General features: G+C 42.7%; 1 protein-coding gene across 2 annotated transcripts; it reads left to right on the top strand.

Annotated features, from left to right (window-relative positions):
• The first annotated feature begins 39 nt into the window (after nucleotides 1-39).
• Nucleotides 40-27,488, top strand: LOC142799722 (uncharacterized). Of its 2 annotated transcripts, XM_075887450.1 has the most exons (8): nucleotides 40-667; nucleotides 2,870-3,000; nucleotides 12,605-12,625; nucleotides 16,122-16,166; nucleotides 18,067-18,144; nucleotides 18,818-18,916; nucleotides 23,136-23,312; nucleotides 25,672-27,488. In XM_075887450.1, exons 1-8 carry the CDS (start codon nucleotides 576-578, stop codon nucleotides 26,115-26,117), a joined length of 1,089 nt encoding a protein of 362 aa, XP_075743565.1. In that variant the 5' UTR covers nucleotides 40-575; the 3' UTR covers nucleotides 26,118-27,488. The 2 variants fall into 2 exon arrangements, with proteins under 2 accessions (XP_075743565.1, XP_075743566.1); XM_075887451.1 differs by lacking the exons at nucleotides 23,136-23,312; nucleotides 25,672-27,488 and having other exon boundaries at nucleotides 18,818-20,944.

The following is a 27,488-nucleotide window of genomic DNA, read 5'->3' as shown; positions in this document are numbered from 1 at the left end:
GCAATTACTCTGCAGTAAACGCTGCAGCATGGTCAGAGAAGAAAATAATATTTACAGCTTGACGTAGGAGAGTGTCGTGATAGAAACCCATTCCGAAAATATGGCCTCTCGAGCAGCTCGCAGGACAATCAAAACTATGTTATACCTAAACATGCGAATGGTTACTCACGCTTTCCATATTTCCCCCGGAATTGTGAATTGGCATCCTGTCGTGTGAATTCGCAACCCAGTCAAATAGGTAGAAACACTCTTCGGCTTGCACGCAAGCTCCATGCTGATAAATCTGCCCTATCATCGATCAGTGCCGCCACTTCATCGTCGTCCACGGTTAGAGTATTGTTCGACGTTACGACTTCTGGTAGCTCATTCGACTGCGTCTGTGCGTCTTTTTCCTGTCATCGATGTCATCTCAATAGAGGATCAACGACCTCACCTCCGCAGAACGATGAAATCCCTTTTCCCGACCTGCAGGACTGTGCGCATGGCCTTCCGCAGCGCCGCGTGAAGAGCCTCAGCTTGGGGTCCCATAAAGAGCAGGCAACTACAAACAGGCTTCATTTCATCGATGTTCGACAATGCAACCAGTCAAAATGAAGGTTTCTTTTTCCGGTGGTCACTCACGAGGCCGCGGTGGAGGGGCATTCAGCGTACGGAGACCAACTCAACGGTAAGGTCACAATGAAAACAAAGGGGTCCCTTGTTCTGTGTGTACCAGACATAGTTCTCTTGCGATATTCATTCGACAACAAATGATAGACAACGAAACAACGCAGGAAACGTTCGTTCATTTGCTCTGTTGGGTGCACCATGCCGGGTGTACTGCATGACTGAGGATGTCGCACTGTTTCCGCGTATCTCGCTTAACACAATGTTGGTGTGTTGTGGCATCCTGGAGTGTCATGGGGAGCGTGGACAGACAGACGCGCCTTGGCGCGCACCACCTTTTCAAAGGAAAGCTGGCCTGCAGGTGGAGCAGTCTTCTGCATATCTTGTAGCTACTCTTTGATACCAGCCCTGATGTGCTCTCGCAAAACGACGATATTGTCCCAACATGAGAGAAGTGACCTCGCTCGAATGCGTGGCGTCTTTGTTATACGCCTGATATGATGTTTCAAGGCCCTATCTATGACAGCGAATTCATCATGGAAGTTTAAAAGTGAGGCAAGCTGGTTTCCAGTAGAGGAGGAGAAGGAGGAGGAATAAATGAGGAAGGACAGGGAGGTTATAGAGCTTTCTAAAATTCCTACCTGGAGACCTCCCATTAGTCAGCGAGCTTTCTTCACTTCAGTTACAGAGTGGCATGCGCGCGTTAAAATCGATCTATGTCCCCCATGTATGTTATCACCCTTTTATTTGAGCTGTCTACTCTGTCTTTCCTTGTAAACTCAGCTCTCTCCTTCACGTGTGTTCTGGCAAACCGTTGAGGAACTGCTGACGAAACTTCTTGCACTACGTTAGCTTTGCCTCGTGATTCTCAAACCACACCCTTGGGCCAACTCACTGATGATGGAAACACGGTCACCACTTGTCGGCGTACTCAAAATCACACGGCGAACGCTTTCATCGTCCTGATTTTGTTGACGACAAGCAGCGTTGGTGTTTACGTGGTAGCGCTTGGTTCACTCTTCTGTTGCGCTGCCCCCTTGCCCTCAAATGGCAAAACCATACTCTGGCTGCAGACCCTGTAGACGACGACTACTACGTACGCGCACAGAGCTGACCTGAGCTGAACTACTCTGTGGGCTTGTATCAGGGGTATGCCCCGGAGACCATATGATATACCGTACCCAGAAACTCCACCAGAAAATGTCATTAAACTAACAGACATATGCTAGATAATAGATGGGCGAACATACAAGTCGGGGAAGTTTACTCTAGAGAATTTCAAGATTCTCGTCACTACAGATGGCAGCCTACCTCTAACCAATAAAATACAGGGCGGGAATTTCGAAATATCACAGTCAATGACCTGTCAGATTTTCGTCTAGGCTTTATATGCCATCTAGAGAACAGTACTCTTTTAATGATGAATTGAATCGCGAACCCTCACTGGTGCATCTTCTCCTAGAATAGATTAGGTGTGAAGTCGTTACATTATGAGTGCTGCGCCTCCATCTCGCAATATGGTGGTTCTCCTAAAGCAACCAGCGCTTCCCTTCCCTCGCGCTGGCTCCGGGGGGACGAAAGTGCTAGATAGGGGGTATCGCTAAATGTAACATTGTCTTCGCACAGCACAGCAGCCTCAATTACGTGGTAGCACTCGCTTTGCCTCCTCTATCACTTGGCGCTTGATATGCAAGTGAGTTAGGACACGTTCTTAACTGCTGTACTAGTTGCGAAACGAGAGCGACATGCACTTACTTGTACCACGAACTATGGAAGGGTATGACTGCGAACACCTCTTTCCTGGTGCATTGAGCTTGTACACATAAGCTAAACAGTGTTTGTCAAGCATCAAAGTTAACTTAGGTCTACAATAGTCAACTAAAAGGTCTACAAACTTTATTGGTTATAGTGTTGTAAAAGACACTAAAATGCAATATTTTGCTCACCTAAACTTTTTTCTTATTGTTTTAGTGAAGTTAGGTGTTCACGCTGAGAAAACTGCTTTCGTTCAGTATAAATGCATTCCCTTGTAATCAGACGTTTTGGGTTATTCTTCGCAAAATTCATCATATGAACTACCAAAGAGCAGATATTTTAGGGGTGATGTAGAGCTGACTCATGGCTTCAGTTAAGGTAAAATGTTGTATGGAAAGCTTTCCTTGCGATATCACAGAAGCATATAGCATAAAATGCAGTTGTTCTGCCAATGTGTCCACCAATAACTCGTTAAGTGACTGCTGCCTGCATTACTTCACTTGCGCAGCGGCAGCAACCTACCCAATGATGATGAGGACACTTATCCTGACGAAATTGTACCCATCATCTCCTGCTGCATTCTACTCCTGTTCATCCTCATGATCATCCTACTTCTCCTTATCTCCAACGTCTACGTCAGTGAGTATTGGTACTTTTTACTTTATCACTTTGCACATGCTGATTGACGTGCGGAGAGTTATTCATCCGTAGCATCAGTACAAAACTTTTTTCAGTCATAGCATCAGTACAAAACCATCATCTCCCTTCCCCACCCTCAAAATGCCACTTAATCTTGCCATTGAAGAGAACACCTTTCGCTTATTCTATGCTAATGATTTTGATTTATATTTGATGTCTATTCTCAAAACACATATTATTCAATTTTATATTCGCTAGTATCTTCACTACTTTTTTTAAATATGCAGCTTTTGTTCCATTCGAATGTGTTCCAAGCCATAGTTGCAACAGGGAGTGCCTCACAAAAAGGCGAACAAAGCGTTATTTATTGCAATAAGCGAGAAAATTATGCCAGCACAGCTAAGCTAGGTCATAATACATAATTTAATGAAAAGGCGTAGACCGTTTGCAACCGGCGGGTCCTGTGTGTGAGACCACTGCGCTAATGCCAAAACCTCATCACAGTAAAGCTTGACGTCACTTGATTTCACTCTGCGTTTCTTAGCATAAAACATAATCAGACTGTTCAATTTATTTTGAAGCATTTGTTCTACATTAACAGCTCACATCTTGCTTCAAGCTAACTCCCACAGAAATTTTACACGTCGACGGACGTCGTGCATTTTCTCAGCGTACCGCGTCTCAGGCAAATTGTTATTGGCTGTCATTACAGCAACTTGCCAACACGCCATCTTCCAACATTGAAAAAATTTGTATATACTGGCAATTGCGCTGCTCGTATGCTATCACGATTATTTCAGATGGCAGCAGAAAGTGTCATGTTCACCAGGGTTTTGCCGGCATGACTGTTTCGAAATGTTTTAGGGCAAACTGGTTTAGTATGACACTATTCGTGATGGTGGCTTTAAAAGATCTGTTTGTCGTATTGTATGTATGTGGTCACACTTTAATTTCAGTCAGAAGAAGTATCTTGCAGGCATACATGATGCAACGGCAGACAGTATCCTTGTTAGCGAGAAAGAATTATGAATTAAGGCCACTGAAACCCAAGTGTACTAGAACAGTATTGACAGCATTTGATACAAGGCAAACATTTATATGAGCATACGCAGCTGTCGTGAGTGAACACTCCATATCTTGCTATTTCAAATGCAAAACATTGCACTTTAAATACCAAGATACTGAGTTATCAGATTGTCGGTGCAAGATTGAACTGTTTATTAGGCTGGTTATTGGAAGGTCAAATACAGTGATACACTGACACTGATAGCGGCACCATACCATCGGTCGTCGATCAAGTGACAAGCGATGAAGCGCGTCGTCAGTTATACTTTTGCCGTCGCATATTACAGCGTTATCGCTAGCGGTCATGTTGGTTACTGAATAATCTGTAATGTTCGCGTTGTGGATGTAATTTGCCGAAATGATCTACTGCAGCCACGAAGCTTCTCGAGCTCTGCAGGCACAGTTTCCGCTGGGAATTACTTACAGTGTAACGGGTGATAACACGACTTGATGAAGGAATGTAACAATATTATTATTGGGTTTAAAACCACTTCACGATTGAGAGGGATGTTGAAGAGGACTGCTCTGGAATTTTGTGCATCTGGTATTCTTTAATGTGCAGTCACGTCACACACAGTTCAGCAACATCTACCATTTCGCATCCACTGAAGTGAAACTGGGTTCGTGGTCGCACCCGTGACCTTCAGCTCAGCAACGGAGCACCACACCCTGGCGGACTATATGTTAACTTCAGGGTCAACGCTGAAAAGGGAAAACAGACGAAACGCCTATTAGCAGAAAAAAAGTGCTCGATTGTATGAGTGTACTCTCTAAAAAGCAGCTTACCATTATCAGATTTGCCGTAATTACAGATCCAGAAATTTTGTTCTCACGAACCTTTGGATCCGTATAGACTGGCTCACTAGACCACTTTACCCACTAGACCACCAAGGCAGGTATAGATCTTCAATGTGGAACCTTTATGGTTTATATAGAGAATAATTACTCGAATTCCAGATCTACCAACTGTCGATGCTCGACATCCTCCCCTCAAAATATGCGCCGGTAGCTGTCACTCGCTAACTCATACAGTTTCAGCCACTCATCAACGTCAGTCTCATCCCTGCCACCAAATGGCCCAGCGTTTCGCGGGTGATTCAGGAAGGCTGCTCGCATGTACGTTAAAGACTGGTTTGCAATTGTCGCTGGCTCAAACGTTTGCAATTGGTTTGCCATGGGGGCAGCAGGAAGATGACATCCCCGGCAAATTTTCGTATCGGTACCCTGAATTTCCACCAAAATGTTACGCGAAGAAAGCCTTCGCACGAGTGCCGAGTTGGCATACTTACGATAATCGTAGCTGTTGCCCAAGTGACGATAAGTCACGTCGTCTTACTCCAGCCTGATAGAGCTTCCTTGTTCTCGTTACCGCAGCGGTATCATCATAAGAACAGACAGAGAAATTTTCAGAACGTGCACCACTACACTTGTGCTAGCACACGACGGGAATCTTTGCCATTCTCTTTTCTCGCTATGTTAACGGTTCTTGGTGGTCTATTGCAAATGGTCTTGTGGCATGGCGGAAACATAAGGCATTCTAACTAGTTGCTACACTCCTTGACATCAGTGTTAGTACTGCAGTATACTAACGAATTGTAGCATAAATAGGGCAATATTTCATTTATGCTCTTGTACTGGCGTTCATAAAATTGTTTCCCGATAACTTTCTGGGACCACTTACTAATTTGGCTCTGAAACAGTTCTAAGAGCCACGCCCATAGCCAGCGAGTTTCAAGGTGACACATGCTGCACACTGGCGATGCACACGGCTCCCTTGGTCGTCTGATGCACCGCCGAGGAAGTCGACTGGGAACGCGCAGCAAGTGGGATCAACACAGTGCACGTGGGCGTTTCATGCACCCTCTCGTGAACGGAGCTACAATTTAAGAGTTGTAGCCCTTTTTGCATAGGAGGTGTCCGAGCTAATTCTGGTCAGAGTTCATGCGATCGAATGCATTTGAATCAAATGCGATCAAATGACTGTTGCCTGGTGTAAGTGATGCTGTTTTCCATCACGTTTGATTGCTTTATAATTATTCCACTTCAATTACCTCATTTGTAAAGAAACGAATAGGCAAAATTGCTATTGTGAAAGTTTTATATTTGTTTAGATTTGATAAGAAAACGTCCAATCTCAGAGTTTCTGGCTTTCTGTCATTAAATATTAGTATTTTTCTGCTTACCGCCAATAGCCGCGAAATGCGAAAAAAAATCACACGTGAAGAACCCACTTTCGTGCCTGCGTACGCCGTAATTCTATTGCTCCTTCATTTACCACGTGTAAAGGATATGCTTCCGTCGTGCCGTTTCATGACAGAGACAAGCGGACGCAACGGTTATCACTTGCGTTGCCACTAGAACAGAGTGTTCATCACACAGCCATCAATGTCATCGCAGCCCGGTCGAAACAACATAAGAGAAGGCTATGATTGTTCGAACGTGCATCTTCAGCGAGCATTAGAATCATGACCCGCACTGACGTGCGAGCGAGCATGTAACGTGAGATTTGTTTTTTTTTTTGGCGCACCTCTTTAGTAAGCTGGAAACCATAAATATCTGGCGACTAGGAGGTTAAACTGGGGCATTTCGCAACGTATTCTACAACATTATCATTATAATTTTTCGTCCACCCTAATTTTTTAAAAAGCTACCTAATAAAGTGACATTATTAGGCAGATTCGTGAGGACACACACAAGAAAGTATTTCGCTGCTAGGATGAAGCAGCGATTGCGATAACAACAAAATTTAATGTCACGCGAAGAGCAGCAAGCATAATGAAACAAGAAGTGAGCTGCTCAAACACAAAGGACGCACGATAAGAACACATACAGGACGAGCACCAACTAACAACTTTCTTAGCTTAACATTGAACGTGCTGCTCAAGCTCAAATGACGCACACAACATACACACATGTATACAATTGACGAGCGTGAACAAACGTCACAGTTGTTACTACATTCTTTGTACGGTATGAATAAGTTTATTGAAGACTTGAGTATTGTCCAAAACTGATGATGACTGCTCCCACGTCAGAACAGAGATTTCAAGCTCCTCTACCACCACACGGGTCCTTTGGACAGCTCTGAGTTGTTGCGCGGACACATTACTGTGCAAAAGTTTTTGCCACCACTGTTCCCCGTAAGAAGCCTCACCGGCCAACACCGAGCAGTGCTGGAGCATGTGGTGAAAATGAAGCAAGCCCGCACACTTACTAGAATGGATCGAAACCCCGCATTCCGGATCAAGTTTATTCATGATGACCGGTTCAGGGTACGTCCGCGTGTGCACAATTCTTAATGAAGCCATCTGTGGCATGTCAAGTCTTAAATTTGGTAGAGAGATTTTTCTGCGCCCTAGGTAATGATGTTTAGTTATCTCGTACGTTAAGAGCAGGTCCCTAAACTCAGGAGTGGGAGATTGAGCTGTCTCAATTATTGCACGCACACTAATCCTGATGCCTCTCTGTGCGCCATCTCGTTGAAGTTACGCGGCATTCTCTTCACTGACCCCTTTTGCGCCGGGAACCTCTAATATTATGCCGAATGATGTCCTTACCTGCAGCAGTCTGTAAGTAGGTTCTGTAACAACTCCCCTCGAGCAGGCTGTAATCACAGAGCGAGAGCCAGTAAAGTAAAAAAACAGCCCGAATCGATGAGTGCTAGGACAACGGCACCTGCTCAGTGACCCACAGATTTTTGCTATAAACGGAAGCAAAATTTCTAACGCGCCTTTTGTTATCTACCGCCGCCACCGAGTAAGAATCTTTTCCATCAATTCATCCTGCGTCAACAAACGCAGACACTTCCTCTTCGGTGTGTTGAATAGTCCTTCAATGAGCAACAGTGCGGCATTGGCTAGAATCTCTAGGTCGAAAAAGATATAAAGCTCTGTTTCGTCTTCGGGGTGGAAGGGGGGGCTTTCTAGAATTTGAACTTTGAACTTTATTATGAATAAACAACATACTGTAAAGAAAAACGTGTTAGCAACATCTGGATCCTTAGCAGAATGCTAGTATGGATCCATGCAATTATAACATACATTAATTAGAGGCAGGAGAAAGAGTTGTATAATGAACGACATTTTAGTTTAAGATGCAGATTGTTTTGATAAACATATCACTTATACACAGATACCGAACACATTGAAGAGAAAAAATCCAACTTATACACTACACTGATTGATTTGTGGAGTTTAACGTCCCAAAACCATCATTTTGATTATGCCCCGCCGCTGTGGTCTAGTGGCTAAGGTACTCGGCTGCTGACCAGCAGGGCGCGGGTTCGAATCCCGGCTGCGGCGGCTGCATTTCCGATGGAGGCGGAAATGTTGTAGGCCTGTGTGCTCAGATTTGGGTGCACGTTAAAGAACCCCAGGTGGTGTAAATTTCCGGAGCCCTCCACTACGGCGTCTCTCATAATCATATAGTGGTTTTGGGACGTTAAACCCCACATATCAATCAAATCAACCATTTTGATTATGAGAGACGCCGTAGTGGAGGGCTCCGGAAATTTTGACCACCTGGGGTTCTTTAACGTGCACCCAAATCTGAGTACATGGGCCTACAACATTTCCGCCTCCATCGAAAATGCAGCCGCCGCAGCCGGGAATCGAACCCGCGACCTGCGGGTCAGCAGCCGAGTACCTTAGCTACTAGACCACCGCGGCGGGGCAATACACTACACTTTGAACACGTTTTTGGTTTGCATACTTACCGTAATACATCTAATATTTCTGTACATCTGGTAATAGCATTCCTGGTCTGCATACAAAACATTAGTTTAAAATCATGTCACTTTTCATCATTTCACGAAACTTATCAGTAGTCTAATAGAGTTCTTTGTAATGACGTTTGAGCTAATGAAGTTATACAGCTAATTAATCCGCTGACTTGCTCCTTGCTGACATAGCTCACCTCTACCATACTATATTCAATACTTCAATCCACCATGTGGAGATCATGCCTAACGTAAGCCTACCTTCTACTAATGATTGTTGCGAGCCGTATGCCCTGCTCATTAGCTTTGATGCTAGTTAAGGTTACACTAGACGTCAGAATTTCACTCGGGTTATGCTAGACAGAGTTTTCCCGAATTACTCTAGACGTCTTGATGGCTTAAGGTTTCACATTGCCCATTCTAAGAAACAGCTGCAGGAACGCCTTCTTATAATTCAAACACTGCCACTTCCGCTGCCAAATAATAAATGAACTACTAACTGACGCCGTTACCTTGACTAAATAAATTTGGCCCACTCGCGTTGAGTTTGTTTCAGCTAGGGGACTTGTACTGCTGGGCCAGTGGCGGAGAGCACTCCCGCTTCGTAGCAGGCACTATCACTCCACTAAGCTATTCTTTAACTTTTGCTAATCTCTGACCATTAATATTTTCTATCTCTTTATTGTGCTCCAATGTATTAATGACCTGACTCGCATTTTCCTGCAGTGTCGCAATCACTTATTTGCGCTCGGAACCAACATTCTACTGTGCCCACATAGCCGAGAGCGCCCTCTTTTTCGGTGCCGGTGCCTCCTCATCAGCCACGTTTCTCAGAAACCTTCACAGCTCTTGCTACCTCCACCGATCCATCAGATATGCTACCCTGATCTAAGCTAGCACTGTTACCAGACTGTAAAATTCTCTTAAGTTCGGCTATCTCTTTTACCACCTCGTCAATGGCTGTTTTTAGGTTCATTCTCTTTCTCCGATTGCGCATTCCTGTTCTCATCCCTATTACCACACACAAGCTCCTGGCTCTGCTCACACATTTGGCCAGGGCTGGTTCCACCCTTGACCTTGTTGGCCCAGGTGGTCAGCTGCACCACCTCATCTAGCAATAGACGCAGAGCAGTTCGCGGAGGCTAGAGTTCCACACGATGGTCGTCGTCCCGACCTGGAGCAGTTCCGGGAGCACGAGCCTCACCCAGAGCATGGAGAAACGCTTGCCAGCTGCGCCGCCTCGACTATTTCTTGTTTTTTGATTGTCTTTCGACTGCTTTTGCGCCAATACTGCTGCTAACTCCGCCTTGCCTCACTCCTATCGGCGAACAGGCACTAAGTAGGCAACCTGGTACCGCCGTCTGCATCGTTCATTCACCATCAGAATTGACCTCAACAAAGCTTGTAACGAGGATCCAAGTTATGGTCTGTTGCAGGACTATGAGCAACGCGTCCTCGGCGTTCAAGGCACTCAGGCGCAGGACAGGCATACATACGAGGTCGAAGCTTTCCACACGCATAGCATATGTCGACTTGCTTTCGGCGCAAGTAACAACGGACTAGAGTCGCTGCGTACTACGAAATCGGGTACTCTCAAGCCATCGAACACTATGATTACCGAGCCCGGATTTTTTATTAGTTTAACAACCAGAGACAGCGGATTGTGATCAATAAACGGGTTCAGCCGAAGTGCAGTAGCCCAATTCACAAGGTCGACATCGCGAATGAGCCCTCTAATTGTAGCGTGTGGGACAGTATTGCATGAACTGACATCAAAATTTTTGTCCGCCACTCTTACTGACCTGATTTTGACAACGTGCAGCGTTTTTCCTACTTGGCGTACTAACCACCAAGATATTTGCAGCACTCGTCTTGTGTCCTTCCTTTACTCTGTCGTAGTTTCTTGCGTTGTTACCTCGACCAATTTTGCATGAAGCTGGGGAAAACTACATCATTATTCTACTCAGTAGTGAGGGCTACCGCCTCTGCGACAGCACAACCAATCACTGTGAAGCTGACTTACTCCAAATTCAATCCACCCGGAGGAAGAATGACTGCCTTCATGTGTTTCTCTAGCATCAGTGGCGTTCGCGACGCAATCAGAGTGTGTTGCTTGATTGCTAAGTTTCTGCGCCGTTCATTTGTGCCCCGTTGTGCAGCTAACTCGCCTTGTGAATTGCCATCACCTGTTGATGGCGGTTCACACTGATGAAGAGTTTGTCGGAAGTCTTGACTTTCGTCTGTAAACTTTCCACCCTCCTAGTGAATTCCTCTGCCGAAAGCGCTTTCCTATCGACTTGCATGCCGGAAGCGTGCGTCCCGCGACGTAAGGCTGCAGACGCTGTGCATATCGCTTGGTCAACGTGGAAGCAGCACAAAAACTGAGATAATGTCCGAAAAAGCGGTGGCCCACCTCAAACTCCAATATATGCTGAATACGCTTGTCTTCACGCATCCGATGATGTCAAATACACAGAAAAAATTACCGAAAAGCTCCGGGAGCATTCGCAAAAAAGGAGTTGATATTTGTACACCGCGCTCTTTTCACAATTGGGGTATCTGCAGCGTGATAAGTGACCTTTATGCGCTCGGTAACACAATGTTTCTTGTGAAGGGACACGATGTTCAACCACCAAACGATAAGCGCACAAAACTGACTAACACTCAGTAGGGCACAAAATTTAAGAGCACATGTATTGCTACGACAGGAGCACTGAGCATACCATTTACGCCATCGCGCTGCTAATACAGACAACAGAATGGTAGACTACTGCGTACTCCAAATCGTTAACCACTTTTTCTAAGCAGGGCAATATTCTCCTGAGATAGCGTACCGTGAACGGTGAATAGTGTTAATAAATAGCTGACTGTTAGTACTCTATAATGCCACTCACCTCGTTGCAAAGCGAGAGGTCACCAATTTCGCGCACTGAAAGTGCCTAATATATATATATATATATATATATATATATATATATATATATATATATATATGTATATATATATATATATATATATATATATATATATATATATATTTATATATATATATATATATATATATATATATATATATATATATATATATATATATATATATATATATATATATATATATATATATATATATATATATATATATATATAATCGTAATAAAGCAGTACATCTCACTGCACGCAATAGCACGCAATATTCATGGTCGCATTTTGATTGAGTTTTTAAACATGGTCTAATGATTGGTAGTACACCTTGTATATTGCATTAATTCTTGACCTTCGTTCTTCTAATAATTGTAACATACAGTACTGTGAACTGCCTGCTTTAGCAGGCTCCTGCAGTGGATGACCAGACGCTCACAGATTGAACTACAATTCGTTTGTTAACTAAACTATAGCGTGTTCATATTTTGTTCACTTCACTTCGCAGATATTGTAAGAGTGACCAATCTTTTTTTTTTGCTCACTTTGATCTATAATTTATAATAAGGGTGACGCCATCTCGTCACTACTGCCCTGCATGTAAGCGCAGGCGACTATATCTGCAGTCGCCAGAGTAATGTATTGGAGTGCAAACAATTTACATGCCTTTTCTACGTGTAATAATAGTACATGACATCCTATTGAAGTGTTGTGTAGTTACGTAGCGCCCTGATAAACCTCTCTAACAGTACTGTTCTTACTGTAGATGCGTCGACAACTTCGAGGCAGATAGAATGGCAATTTGCCGCGAAGACGCACTTAATTTTCGGAATAAACCGAATGACACGCGGTTGTACTTATATCTTGCACAGGTATCTTATGCATATGTTATTTTATTTTCAGCTGATTACGAAGATGAAACTGGTAAGTTGTTTCTGCGCGTTTCCCCACGCAGTTTTTCGCTGCACTATTTTGTCAGCGGGTTTTGATGTTGAAGAAGACGGCCGTCAATGTGTTCTTGACAAAACGTTTTATTCTGACGAACTTGTGCCACAAAAATAGAATTTCAATGTGCAAGGATCTCTCACTCAACGCAGAGCGTCGGCCCCAGGATATCTGATCATCAGTGGAGCAAAACTTTTATAACGAGTCATGGAATACTCCAGTGTTACTTGTGATGCTTTCTACGTTCTGCAGTCAACTTGTTTATCCGAGTTATGCATGTATGAGACGCGGAGACAAGGCCATCTTTTCACTTCGCCTACCTCTACAGCTAATACATAAACTGCTTTTGTTTGTTTCTTCGTAGTAAATATTTTGATTGCAGAAATCAATAAACTATACTGTGAATGTTATCGCAGAATGGCCTTATAAGTATTCTATTAACATTATTCTAGTCTTAACTAAATGATCGCAAGATATTCGTTTACATAAAAGACGTAAAGCTATTTTTTCTCCCCATACTAGACGGTGTGCCACAAGGTAGCGTATTAGGTCCACTGCTTTTTAACCTCTACGTTAACGACATTATTGATATCATACGTCTGTTCATTACATCCTATACGCTGAAGACTACACACTTATTTCTGGTCCGAATTCGAAAAATTAATCGAACAATAAAACAATGTACTGGTTAAGTTATGCGAGTGGTCGATTACAAACTGACTGAAATCAATCTCAACGAAAACTAAATAATGTTATTTCCCTCTAAAAGACAAGTTTTGACTTGCCAACAAACGTGGTTGTTTGCTGGTAAAGAATGGCAAATTGTTGAACTGAATTACTAAACGTTCCTTTTCCTTCGCACCTTATTTCGGATAAACACACAGAAACTATCTCCAAAAATATCTCAGCTATCACAGGTGTTTTATCTAGATGTAGGCATTTTCATCCACCGAAAGCAAACCTTAACATTTATATAAAGTATTTTTTCTTTCTATTTAGGTTATTGTAGCTTAGTCTGGGGGACTACTGGAAAGACAAACATTACGAAAATATTTTCATTGCAAAAGAACATGATTCGGCATATTCACAATATGGGTTTATTGGAGAAAACATGGCCAGTTTCATAGATTCTAAAATGATTAAAATAGAATACCTCTACAATTTTAGCGTATTTATTTTATTTTGATTCTTTACAAGCGCCTTTCAAACGTTTTGCGTCTACTATATCATTCACACCTGAAGCCACTTTTGCCAATACCAGAAATAATGACATGGGTCATGTTTCTAGATTTCATATTGCATATAGCCTACAACCAATACAGCAGAACTTGCAACGTATTTTAATTTAACATTAATATGTAAAATTCTTTTCAGCGAAGGAACTTCGGACGCACTTTCTAAACATGTGATGACAAAACGTAATTTCTATTTTTCGTAACTATTTTTCCAGTGTTTCACTTGTCATAACCAATCGTGGTAATTATTATCATCATTCTTTTAATAGTTAGATCTTGTTTTGTACATCTGTGCAAACATTAGTGTTATTTTGCTTGGTTTTGTTGCTACCTTTTTTCTCACAACTTCCAGATATACAGTACATCTTTTTCCCGAGGGCTATCAATATTGGAATTCATTGAGTGATGGAGCCGTTTCATGCTCATCCATAGATATGTTTTCGAACAGCTAGCACATACTCTCGTTTGTAATTAGTAAAGCATTATTTGTGTCTGCATGCTCTATTGCATTTAATGGTTAAGTTCTTGGTTGTGTTTTTGGTTGCAATTTTTTTCTTTTTTTAGATGACTTCAGTCTTGTCCTCTAGCTTGTTACTTCTGATTATATTTGTTAGCTCGGTTCTGTTTTCAAAGGGATCGCTATGTTTTCATGTACTTTTATTTCCACTTCTGTAATAGCTCTATGTAAGGGCTGATATTATCTGCAAATAAATAAAAAATGAATAAGTATGTCTTGTAACGGACCATCGACCCAGTCAACGTTCTTGACAGCAGTTTTTCGTCGACCGTATCCACCAGAATCCTTGTGTTTCTGAAATAAAATCCATTTATCTACTATAATCTCTATCCTTTTCATTTCAATGATAGGTGCTAATAGTTGACCGCGTGTTTGCCTGTACACGTTGACGATTGCGCAGAGCGATCGCGCCAGAAAATATCTCGGATGAAGTAAGTGTGTTCGTGACCTAATTGATAGATTGTTACGTGGGATGTAACTTTAGCCTCTAGACCACCACGACGAGCAGGTCGTGACCCGTAAAGAAGGGGCGAAATTGTTTTGATCGAACTTTCGGGTTCGTGTATGAGCTACTCAAGCATTATACTTCAGAGCATTTATTTATAGATACGTGGGGTTCAACTTCCAAAATTCACCAGTTGATTACAGAAGGCGCCGTAGTGGAGGGTTTCAGAAATTTCGACTGCCTGAGGTTTTTCGACATGAACACAAATCTGAGCACAACTAAACACAGCATTTTCACTTCCATCGAAAATGCAGCCGCCACAACCGGTGTTCGATTTCGCAACCTGCAGGTCCTCAACCGAGTACCTTAGACAGTAGACCACCGCGGTGGAGCAGTTCGTGGCCCGTTCAGAAGGGGCGAAATTCTTTACGGCTAAAATTTAAGATCCGTGTATGGAGCTACTCTAGCGTTAGACTACGACAAAATTATTTATTTATATGTAGGATTTAACGTCCCAAAATCAGTCTGATGAAAAAATTCCCTGAATTGCGCAGTCTGATGGAAAAAGTCAAGGTTCGCACACGTCGATTCACGTACTGTCCGGAAAGCCACGTTCGCAGGCGTCGAACACTGACCCCTATAGATGCTCGGAAGGACGCGTGCTCGTTGATACAGCAGTCATCAAATCATCGTATAGAATTGGTTGTAGTGGGGCTTAGCATTGTTTTGTATAGTTACATGAGAGGGGGTCTACTAGAGTGAACTGCTAGACATACTTCGTCTAACAATGCAGTTTTTTTGCTTTCGTATTCATTGCGGTGCTCTCGCAGTGACACATGAGCTTTTTAGTTTTTTGCACAGATAATAGCGCTCTTTATCGTGTACTTGTAGGCGATCTACCGTTTCCGCTATGACAGTGAAATCTTTTATCCAGGTGGCTTGTCAATCAATGCTGTCACTCTCTATTGTTACCTTCATATACTTGACCGTCGTTCTTGCATAAGGAAACTGATCGGTTGCGCTGCTAAAGCACTAGGTGGTTAGCTGTGCAATCTTTAATTTGCCTCATGCCGCGCTCCGTCACAGGCACATAGGGGGGAAAAGTAGGAGGAAGTATTTCGGCTCGCCACAAAAATAAATATTTATCCAATACTTATTATATGAATTATTTATAAGTGGTTCTTAAGCCACACAATCAAGTGCTTCTCTCCCCTATTTTGTTTCGATAGCAGGAGTGCTGCTGAGTTCTTTTGAGCCGTTGCTCTTTTTCTTTTGCAGACGCTAGTCGTGTGACGTACAGACCGGGTGTGCCAACTAAAGCAAGTAAGATACCATTATTTATGCTACTGACCAAAACTGCGCATAGTCTGATACAACTTGAGTAGTCCGCTGCTTTTTCTGCGTAAAGCAGGTGCACACTAGCCGACACCAATGAGGGCCAACTCTGGACTAACGTGGAAAGCTGGATGGCCCAAAACACCACTTTTGGAAGATGTTGCTCGCTGCTTGGCCGGTAGTATCAATTTAGTGGTGGAGGAATCAGTGGTCGCCTTGAGTTCACTCTGAGGTAGTCTTGGCAGGCTTCAATGAACTTGTCAAGTTATAGCCAACTATATTTAAGAAACTTGAACCAAGCAACAGCAAATAGAAAACTTGTACTGCCTCTGATGATGCCCTTTTTGAAGTATAACGTTCGTGTGGATCCAAATTGTTAGACCGGTGTTATGTACTGGCTCGTAATATTCATTTGTACAAGTCAGGCGAGAACTGTTGTTTCAAATTACATGCTGAAAACCTTGTTGAGTTGAGGTTATATGTATATAATACAGGCTTAAAGTGTTAGAAATGTGCAAGAAATTTTCCATTGGACATATTAGGTTTGAAATAAAGGTAAGATTTTACTTATTCTTGCATGTGGCTTGTCACAATACTTGGCCGAGATGCATTACATACGGTACATATAATTCCGTAGAGATAAAGCTATTGAAAAACCATTGAACAACAGTTCGAAAAACGGTGCATCTTAAGGCGACAGATGTTCGAGGTTGTAATACATGTAATATATCCAGAAAAAAGGACCGCATCTGTGTCTTTCTGTTTGCGTATTGCACTTGCACTACATAAGTGTTTCAATGCATCACCAACCATCCCACAATGAAACTCTGCATCAGAGAACCTATCATCAGAGAACCTATCATCAGAACCTGTCATCATAGAACCATCAGAGTACCTAGAAGGACTTCGCAAAAGAGTGTCACTAAGTACTCTTTTTGATCAGCCTCATCTCTCATGCAAGGCTGTTTTATATACAACATGGATTTTATATTGATATTTGTTTAATTGCGCATCAGTGTGACTATCGCTATAACTCAACGCACAGGATTAATAATTGAGACAAACGATGGCATGGTCATTGATTTTGTTTATCCTGTTTCTGGCACTGTTTTCCCGGAAAGTAATAATAATTACACCAGAATATGCATGTGTGTGAGAACGAAAATTCTTTATTTTACATTTTAACAAATATAAGGCTTTATTTGTAAATTTAAGAATTTAGTTTTCTATGTGAGACACAATACTCTTCAAATTTGTATTACAATTACTTCTAATACAATCCCCTTTACTTCTCTCGGCATCGTTGTCTGATAGTTCTCAATAATAATTCATATCAGCGTACAATAGTCGTCTTCATTTAGGATGCTCTAACAACGTCGCCTTAAATGTCACTGCTCTTATTACTGCACAACAGTGTCATATATTCTGAACCGCATTGTTGACATTGTTCATCTTGACGACACATTATAAAGGTGGGAGGGATAAAACTCAAGTGGGAAGCTGTGTTCACTCGACTGACCGCACCGCGATTCAATCCTTTGTGTACTACGTCACGATACATCAACCGTTCTCGCGTTCTTTCTTCGATCCGCGCAGACCGATTTCTCAATCACCCGAAGCCTACATCACAGTTGGGTTCCTCGGGTACCAATGCCGAAGTCCTCGCTTGTAGGGTGAATTTTACCTTATCGAGTGAATTCTGGCTGCGGAAGTGTGCGAAGCACGTCACATGTTGCGTGACTGATCCGTCCGCAGTCGCGTCTGTCGTGTGAATGCAGCTTAATGCGTGACATTTTGGTGATTTGTGTGTCACTGAGAATACAATGCACCATTTATTCAGTATGTCTTATGAACACCTCCCATCTTATTCCCAATATCTTGGCTTTAGCGAAAACCACCACTGGAGGCCCATCGCACAGCACTAAGCATCATCCCGGCGGCGGTAATACGACCAGTTATCCTACAGGTATGCGCCTATTCCAGGTGGCACACCTAAGTGAATGATAAGGCTACGTACTGTGAGGGGTGGAAAACTCATTTACGTATTGAAAAACTTAACACTTGCAGAACAATATGTGGTAATGAGCGCGTTCACTACACTGGGTGTATTGTAGGCAATATATTTGGGTAAAGTGCTGGTAATGGAGTCATATGTTGGCGGGCGTGAACTCGTCCAGACCAGTGGACACAGATGGACACAGATGGAGGTAATTCCATACGTAGTCGCTACAATGTCATGAGTGGTGTATACGTTCAAATTTTTGATACGTCTGTAGAGTTGGACGTGCTTTAATCTATTAACGTGTATAAAGATAGAGTACTTGATCACGAAGAGAACACAAGTACCCAGCATGCAAGTTATTAGCTTAGGAAGCATGCATTTGGATAAATTAGGTTTCGGGCAGAGCGCATAAAAACCAATATATCAGTTATCACTACATTGCGCAACATTGTGACCGATTCTTTACAGTTATAGAATACTTAAAATGATTTACAACAAAAGCTAAAGCGCACATGCATTTTTCATGTTACTCAGGGTAAACTTACCAATATTGCTGATAATCGAATATGGGGATTGCTCGCCATGACCTTAGTAGCCCATTACACGGCCACGTATTCACCATAGCCGTTTATTGCAGGGCACACTACTAGTGGAAGTACACATGTTCCAGGTGGCAGCCGCACTTCAAGCATTGGTCCTAGACCTGGTCCTGTCCCAGGTGGTCGAATGACTCCAGGTGATATGTTCTGCAACTTTAGTTCTTAAACCAAGGCATCATTATATGAAAGAACACCATGCAGAATTCACAAAATATTACTACCACATGAAGGTATCATTTACGGAGTACAAGGACAGGGACAAACACGGAGCGCTTTCCCTTTAGATCTGTTTATGTCAAAGCTATGTACTGTAAAGAAAAGAAGTATGCCGACCACGTGAGTGCTTTTCAAACTGCCTGTTTGTGCCACCCGGCGATGCACCAACTACCATCGACCGCAGTGCTAGGCTGGAAATTGCTGTTCTGGTTATTCACTGACCTTTAAGTTTTATACTGTGCCGTAGTGCATTGTTATTTGTAGTTTTCACGTAAAGCGCTTATCTGCAGTATGAGAGTTACATGTTTATTTTAATAGCAGGATCAACGTTATAATGTTTTGCCCCAAACGGCGTTCCGTTGGCTAGGTGTCACGTTAGAATAAAGATTGAGATTTAATATCTGTGCTCATGAACTGCTCTGGAGGCAAAAACGCGTAGACGCAGATGCCGAAAAGCGCGTCACGTTGAAAAGTAGAAGTTTAATTGTCTTCGTACCCTAAAAGAAAACAGACAGGTAATAGACAAAGTGAAGGTTGTGCTTTGGCAATCGCAGTGCTGCTGTATCGGAATTGCCGTGAAGCTCTTGGTCACGAACTCACGTGGTCCTTAAACTCTTGTGGTCGGCTGTACTTCCTGCAACGACTCCATCTTCGTGGACCTAATAAAACGACAAAGCGTTCACTAAGCTGTTTAAAGCTTCAAATAGCAAATCTGGACAATTGCGAAGACTAATATGCTTGCTTCGAGGTTGCTTCCAGGTGATGCAGATTGTTTCTAGGTGATCAAGGTATACCAGGTAAACAAGGTGACACAGGTTTCTTCTAGCTTGAGACATTTATTTACAAGCATTTACCATGGTGATGTTAGGTTGTTGCTAAGCTGATATTTAGCATAGACAGGTTCGCCCTAAAAACGTACAGTGACAGACGGGACACAAATGTCCAAATTTTAATAATAAAAATTGCACTGAAGACAACCGTTCGTGCCTCTCGCCATAGATGCGCTCTCTTCTCTGTTCGCTAGTATTGTCTCGTTGTATATACGTACTCGGGGCGTTCCGTTCGCCACCGTCACTTCACAGCTATCTGTTGGGGTAATTATAGCCTTTGGTTATTCTAGCGCACCACTGGTGAATAGTGATTTTTACCCTATTTAAGCAACACGTACTTGTTTATGCTTATAGTTTGCTGATAATAGGAGCAATTTTTGTCTTAGGTTATTCTAGCGTAATGCTTTTGAATACTGATGTTTACCCCTTTTAAGCAACACGTACTTGTTTATCATTATAGTTTGCTGGTGAAGGCCATGCAAGTTACGGATATAGTAGAGAGCTTGACTGTTACAACAACATTTCAGGTTCCAACTTCACCAACAGACGCTCGCGCTCGAGTTCGCTCTTGCTAGTAGATGCGCGTGTTCATTACGTTGTCACGTCCGACGATCAGGAAGGGCATTTGTAGAGCCAGACAGACAAATCCACAAACGCGTTCACTGGAAATATTGTTTTGTTCGCTGTAGACTCGTGCCCAACTGCCTGTCTACAACTAAATTTGGACCTCTGGGTGCTTTAGGGACCTTTCGACAATTGATCGGGAACGGCGTGTCTATTTTTTAGCTTACTGCATGTTTCAATAAAGAAAATCACCAAAGAAGCATAGAAATCAAATGCTTCATAACTAGAGGATGTGAACATTAGGAACATCCTGCAGTGCGTTTTCGGTAAAGATTATAGTATGGCTGTTTCGCGTTAGAAACACGGGCTTGAATTGACGTCGAATGGCCCTCCCTTCTCCTCATGTGTTTCCTGGGATGTAAAAAGCGAATTTTCTAGCTACTCATTCAGTTCATGCTAAGACAGCCTTAGGTGGACCACGGAAGCTGTACGTTAAAACAACAGCGGGAATGAAATACTCGAGCAAAAATTTACGAATTTGTCTTCCTTAATGTGCTGACAGACCTTGACAATAAAATGTACACCTCCCCCCCCCCCTCCCACCATCGGTATGAGTGATGGTTGATGCCGCTTCGCTGGTCATTCACTTTCGCCCGACGGGATAGCAACCAATTTTTCGTGGTTATTCATCTGCCTCGTTGGATATTATAATGAGTGAACCCAACTGGCTTATCCTTTATATGACCGGACATTCGTTATGACGGTGTTGTACGTGTCCCGGGCTTGTCTTATTGTCGCTGATGCCGAGCTGTTATGCGTTTGTTTATACAGGCGTACGCTTGAAAATGCTGACACAAACAGTGATTGTAAGAGCATGCTGCTGAGCTAGCTGTCAAGTATTCATTTCAAGACATTCAAAGACAGACTGGGCAAACGCGGACACAACAAAAAAGTAAAAACCCCAGAAATGCCGACGTACAACTCAAGAGTTGCACTAAGGCAGCGGGAAAGAACGAAGGTACCAAAGCTTATTTGGCCAGGCTCGTGCAATAGGCAAACCTATCGATCAGGCATTGGTGGTGGTGTATGTGACACGTGACTGTTATGACATTGGGTTTCTTCTTTGCGCAAGTTAATTGATGGTTGCCTAACGCATGCACTACTGCGATCATTTATACACTTTTCCTCAGTCAGAAGATGCATTTCTACCTTCAGATGGGGCACGTATCGAATTTCAGCGCGAGCATTCTCACTCTCGATATGCCATGTTAAATAGTCACTTCCTAGCACAGAGGTCCGTCAGCGTTAGGAGGCAGCGGCCGAAGCTAAAAGCAAGTTTATAGACGATTACTGGTAATCCAGCGAGTTAGTACTGATTCATGATTTTTCGCAAAACACACACCGAGCAAGAAAGAAGTAGACACCACGGCCATACACTCACACCTGTGTGATTGAAACTACGAAATGCACTTTTATCTTCCAGACATGTATGTTCCTGAAATGTTCATCTGTACACTATTTTCACCATAATACGTTTGTTATGCATCCTTATTGTTCTCGTGTAGCATCATCATCATCCTGCTTTCAATGTAGCTGTTGGTCGTCGGGTTGTTGGGCCATATAAAGGTCGTCCGAAATAGGACCTTAGACGTGGTGGACGTACTGAGTACCAACAGCATGTTCTTATTTTTTCGTGTTGCGCTCCACAACAATTAACAAATCCGGCTTAACCAAACCGACTTCTTTAAGCGTTCAGCGATGGTGGTCACAGTACCTAGAAAGAAACCTACAACGTGGCGGGTCAGTCTGCGGTTGTTGTGCTTTGAGTTATTTCTTCTGTTCATTATTGCCCGCCATATTTTTCAGAGTGCATAATCATGGATCTCTTTTTGAAATGCACGACAACTTAACCCGGCCGGCCAGCGCTCTCTCTCGTTTACCTCATTTTTTTTTATCTCTCCTTTACTTTTCGGAAATCTGTGCCCGGCACCCACTTTTAGGCTGTGCCAATTTGTCCGGTGCGGGGTGAAATAACCACTACAAAGATAGAGTAAAAGATATACGCGAAAAGATAGAAACAAAAATAGAACGAAAGGTAAAAAAACTAAGGAGACGAAGCGAAAAGCAAAAAATACACAAAAATAGATTAGAAAATGCAGTGCATAGGAGAGAGTGAATATAATCGGGAAATCAAGCCAGAAATGAAAAAAAGCAAAAAATAAAAAAGAGAGAACGAAGTGAGCAGAGATAGACAAAGAAAGAAATTACCAATAAACGAGACTAAAAAAACAGAAAAAATAAGAAGGGAGAAAAATAAGTACTTTTGAGGGCCATCAAGTTTTGTTGTTTCTTCAGGCTTGGCATTATCAATGCGTTGATATACCTCATTTTTTTGGTGCTACCTAAGCCTATTAATTTTGCCTTGGTTGCATTCGTGGTCGTTTGATTTTAGGCTTCGAAACAGCTCGAATAATTATTGCAATATGGTTTCCAACAAACAGTGCGTCAGATGGTGCTGTCTTTTGTCTGCGTTCTTTTTGAGGTTGATCATAAACGTAATTGTACTTGGCCAAGTTATTGTTATCCACTTGTAATTTCTTTGCCTAACACTTGGAGAACGTGTACAATTGACGTGACCACAATTGAAATCAACTGCCACTGCCGAGATTCTCACATTTTGCAAAGTTGTCCAGAAGCCTTTGGGCCTACTTCAAGGCTATAGTGCTACAGCGGTGGTTTACCCCAGGTGGTGGGCACACTCCAAGTCCTGGCACCGGGAACCTCACAACGGTTACTGCTGGGACGACACGCAAGACACGCAGGGTTCCTAGTGGGACTACTAGATCTACTAACAGACCTACTAGCAGACGTAGCACCCGTCGACCCGTTCCTACACGCAGACCCAGTACAAGACGCACTACAGGTAAAATATATTTTAAAAAGATAATTGAACTTTGTTTTGTAAGTACCGTGTGAGGTCAGGTGGCAATATACAGGGTGTTTCAAGTAATGCGAGAATATTTTTTTATTCAGCAAAAGACACTATTTGCTTGCTGACATTTTAAGAAAGTTGAAGACAATATCAGGAACAGTAATTAGCAAAGTTAAACAATTTACTCTCCAGTTAGGAGAGTTCGGCTAAGACAAATGGAAAAAGGAAGTTTTTGATGCAAAAAAACATTGCCATTTTAAATTACAGAAAAGGGGCCTCCAGTAATAACGAAGAGTTAATTCAATTTTTCTGAATTTTGTGGTGAAACCGAAATCAACGAACCGAAGAGAGCGACAAGTAGGCGACTGAGGTGACGTCACTATCACGGGGCTGCAGTTTTTCCCCGTTCGATAACGTATGTGCGTCATGCGCGCTGTAATTGCAAGCGCAGCCCACACGCTCACACAATGAAATCAGTTTACGGTTGATATAACAACGCTCTCTCATTTCAGTTGGGCTCATTCGCGTTTCAGTTTTGGCTTCGCCACAGACTTTAGAAGAGTTTCATAATTGATTGATTGATTTGTGGCGTTTAACGTCCCAAAACCACGGTATGATTATGTAAGACGCCGTGGTGGAGGGCTCCGGAAATTTTGAACACCTGGGGTTCTTTAACGTGCACCCAAATCTGAGCACACGAGCCTACAACATTTTCACCTGCATCGGAAATGCAGCCGCCGCAGCCGGGATTCGATCCCGCGACCTGCGGGTCAGCAGCCGAGTACCTTAGCCACTACAGCAGCGCAGCGGGGGGGGGGGAGAATTTCATGAATGCGCCGGTATTACTAGAGGCCAGTTTTCTGAAATCTTAAAGCGGCACTAAGACTTTTGCATAAAGGACTTCACTCTTTCATTTGACCTAATTGCCTAACTGCACTAAAAATAATTATTTTAACATTCTTAATTACCTTTCAAGTAGCACCTTCAACCCTCTTAAGATGCTTGTCGCCATATAAACAGCAACTGTGAAGACAGCGAGCAAATAGCGCCTTCTGTTTTTTTAAAGAATACAGGACACATTTTTTGAAACACCCTGTATACCGATCATTCAACCGTTCACGCCTGGCAACGTGTTTTCTGAATATTTTTTTTCTTGCAAATGTAGCGTTGCGGTTGCTGCGGGCCGCAATAATATTTTCCAGTTTTTTGTTACTTTTACGTTTTTTCGTAAAATATATCTTCATCAACGTAGGAAAGTGTATAATGCAGGAGGCAGAGGTGACTTTTTGTTATATTTAGTTGCTAGCTTAGTTTATTAATATTACTAATAAACAGAGTTTAGTTGGCAAAGAATGATATAAATCAATACGTGTTCTGTAGAAAGGCCTGGCCCCTCTCGGTCCGACAATAACTATTGCTTGTTTGTTAACCTCAAAAAATGCAATCATCCTGCTCGATTGCCGGTGCACTGTTGGGTTCGGAACAAAACATTTCCCAGGGCTTGTCAGCTATAATAGTTTTCCTATACGAGTTAGTGTTCGATGGCCTGGTTATTAGGTTAATACGCTGCATCTGTAATTTTTGAGAGAACCTTGTTGGAATGGTCGACACAGATTTGAAAAAGTAGGGTCATTTGTAATTCTAAAAATGTACCTTTATCAGGAAGATAAGTTACCGTGGTTTTAGTTTTGCCCGAGCCAGAAAAACCTCCACTGTAAGCACGTTAACCACTGTTTATTATGACTGACGCATAATGGAGGTGAGAGCGTAATAGAGTTTGGTGGGCGACCTTACGAGTTGTACCAGTTGTGCTGTGACGTTTAAGCTTTGGGTATCGAAAAATTTGGCATGATTTTGCTGCTATATTTTCTATGCACGCAGACCACCTTAGCTTAGATATGAAATAATGAGCAAGGTGTTTGTATTAAATTGCAAGGAAGGGAGCGTGATTGACATGTTAAGGAAAGGGGTTAGTATGGGAATGGATAGCTTTATGTGCGATTAGGAAAACTTTTTTTCAACACTCTGGAGGGCTTTAAGACTGTTTGTCTGTTTTTTTACAAAGAAATATTGGGCACAAGTATAAGAAATATTTTTGTTGCATATTCATTAAAGTCATCGTGCAGTCTCTATACAAAAGCAAAATTAACTGAATATACGCAAAACTTTAATTGATTGAGCCAACAGTTACCCAATTTTATCATCAAAAGTGCACAAAATTCTTACGAAATAAACCTCGATCAGAATTTAACTACAGTGTAACGCGTTTTTCAATCCGTCACTTTTAACGGAAGCAGACTGTACGTCACATTCACACAATCTCACCGCTATTGCCATTGCCCTTGCGCAGGCACTAGCCAGCCACCTACGCGAAGACCAACTCCTAGGCCCACAGTGACGCGAACAGTCCACACCACTCGCCACACTACCCCAAGTACGACTACCAGTACGACTACGAGCTCGACCCGCAGAACAACCCGTAGAACGACCACAAGTACGACAACAAGCCCGACCACAAGTACAACCACCAGCACGACCACGAGCACCACCACAAGCACCACCGCGAGCACGACCACAAGTACAACCACCAGTACGACAACAAGCATGACCACGAGTACGATAACAACTACGACAACTACAACAACTACAACAACTACGACAACTACAACAACTACGACAACAACTACGACAACTACAACCACGACAACAACGACAACCACGACGACTACAACAACTACGACGACAACAACGACTACGACTACGACCACGCGTAAGTATGCAGAAAAGTTATTTTAACTAATTCTCATGATACACCGAAACGTTTCAGAATGCCCGCCTTCGTGTATGAGCGGTTAGGGGACTCCGCTGCTGACCAAAAGGTCTTAGAGTATTACGCGGTAGAAAACATGGACGGGAAACCCTTCTGTGTTTTCTATCGCTACTACTCTTACGTCATGTATCACCAACTTTCCCGATCGTCCACATTGCCCCAAAGGTCACAGGTTCAATCCCGGCTGGGGCAGTTGCATTTCTATGGACGTGAAATAGTCGACGCTAGCACTGTGACATGGTTAAAATATCGCACAGCTTCATTACGGCCTATCTAAATATTATATATTGGTCGTTAGATAATATTAAACTGATAAAAAATCCAGCAGAAACCGCGTACCTGGGAATCAACGTTATGCGAAGCATGCGGAGGGAAGGTGACCATGTTGCAATTTCTTTTCTTTTATTGAGCAACACGTCGTGAAATGACGCTGAATATATATACAATAGAGGCACGCACAGACATATGTTGAAGAGCTGGAGATGTTTATATAACTAGTTGTTTGCACTTGCGCAACGATGCCAACTTGAACATGCGTATGGGCAACAGCAGAAGCTGATACGGAGCGCTGATGCTCGCGAGGATGGTGGCCCTGGACACTGCTGCATTAGTCAACTTCTGCGCATGGCAACTAACCACAATTTACAATAACCCAACGTGACGGCTGTATTAAAGGAGTACATAAGTAATGTTTATAAAATTGTGTAGGCAGCACTACTACAACCATTGACGTTTCACGAGGATTAGCGTCTATTTGAAAAGTAGTTCCGAGACTTGGTGTGAAGCCGTTTGGTGAAATGCTTAATTGTCACGAAGAATGCTTGGGTTTGATTTCAGCTGGGACCTGACGTTTATTCTTTGCATTCGTGGGGTTGACGCTACCGATGTCGAGTGTTTTTTAATGCTCGCGTGATAAAATTGCCTATGTGTGTTCTGGTTGTTCCTAGGTAGATACTAAGTGACAATCACCTGTCGCACATACCCACATACCGCTCATACCCACTCGTGGGTTTGTGGCAATGTCTGGCGGGAAATGTTTCATGACGTACGTGACGGCATTGTGACATTCATGTCTTGACCAGCGCGTCATACTCGTGAAACAATCTTGCCATTTCATGCTAATTTTGCTTCACATCAAGTTAACGGGGTGACCACGAGAGCACCCAAATGTAAGCGGCTTGATAGATTGATAGATAAATACGCTCAAAGTCACCGAAGCTTGCTAAGAAATTCTTCGCATTTTATAATAAACATCTTAGAAAAATAACGAACACTGCAGCTATGAGTTTTTCATACGTGTCCGACAAACGATAAAATTTATTTGAGGGGTGACTCCG

This window comes from Rhipicephalus microplus, chromosome 1 (genome assembly GCF_043290135.1).
Source record: "Rhipicephalus microplus isolate Deutch F79 chromosome 1, USDA_Rmic, whole genome shotgun sequence".
In the NCBI taxonomy this organism is placed as follows: Eukaryota; Metazoa; Arthropoda; class Arachnida; order Ixodida; family Ixodidae; genus Rhipicephalus; species Rhipicephalus microplus.
This window is presented reverse-complemented; position numbering and strand designations above follow the sequence as displayed.

Coding starts and splice junctions, on each gene's coding strand:
- LOC142799722 (XM_075887450.1), top strand. CDS start 576: ATGCAACCAGTCAAAATGAAGGTTTCTTTTTCCGGTGGTCACTCACGA. Junction 3,001..12,604: donor TATCTCCAACGTCTACGTCA/GTGAGTATTGGT, acceptor TTTTATTTTCAG/CTGATTACGAAGATGAAACT. Junction 16,167..18,066: donor GGGTGTGCCAACTAAAGCAA/GTAAGATACCAT, acceptor TCTTGGCTTTAG/CGAAAACCACCACTGGAGGC.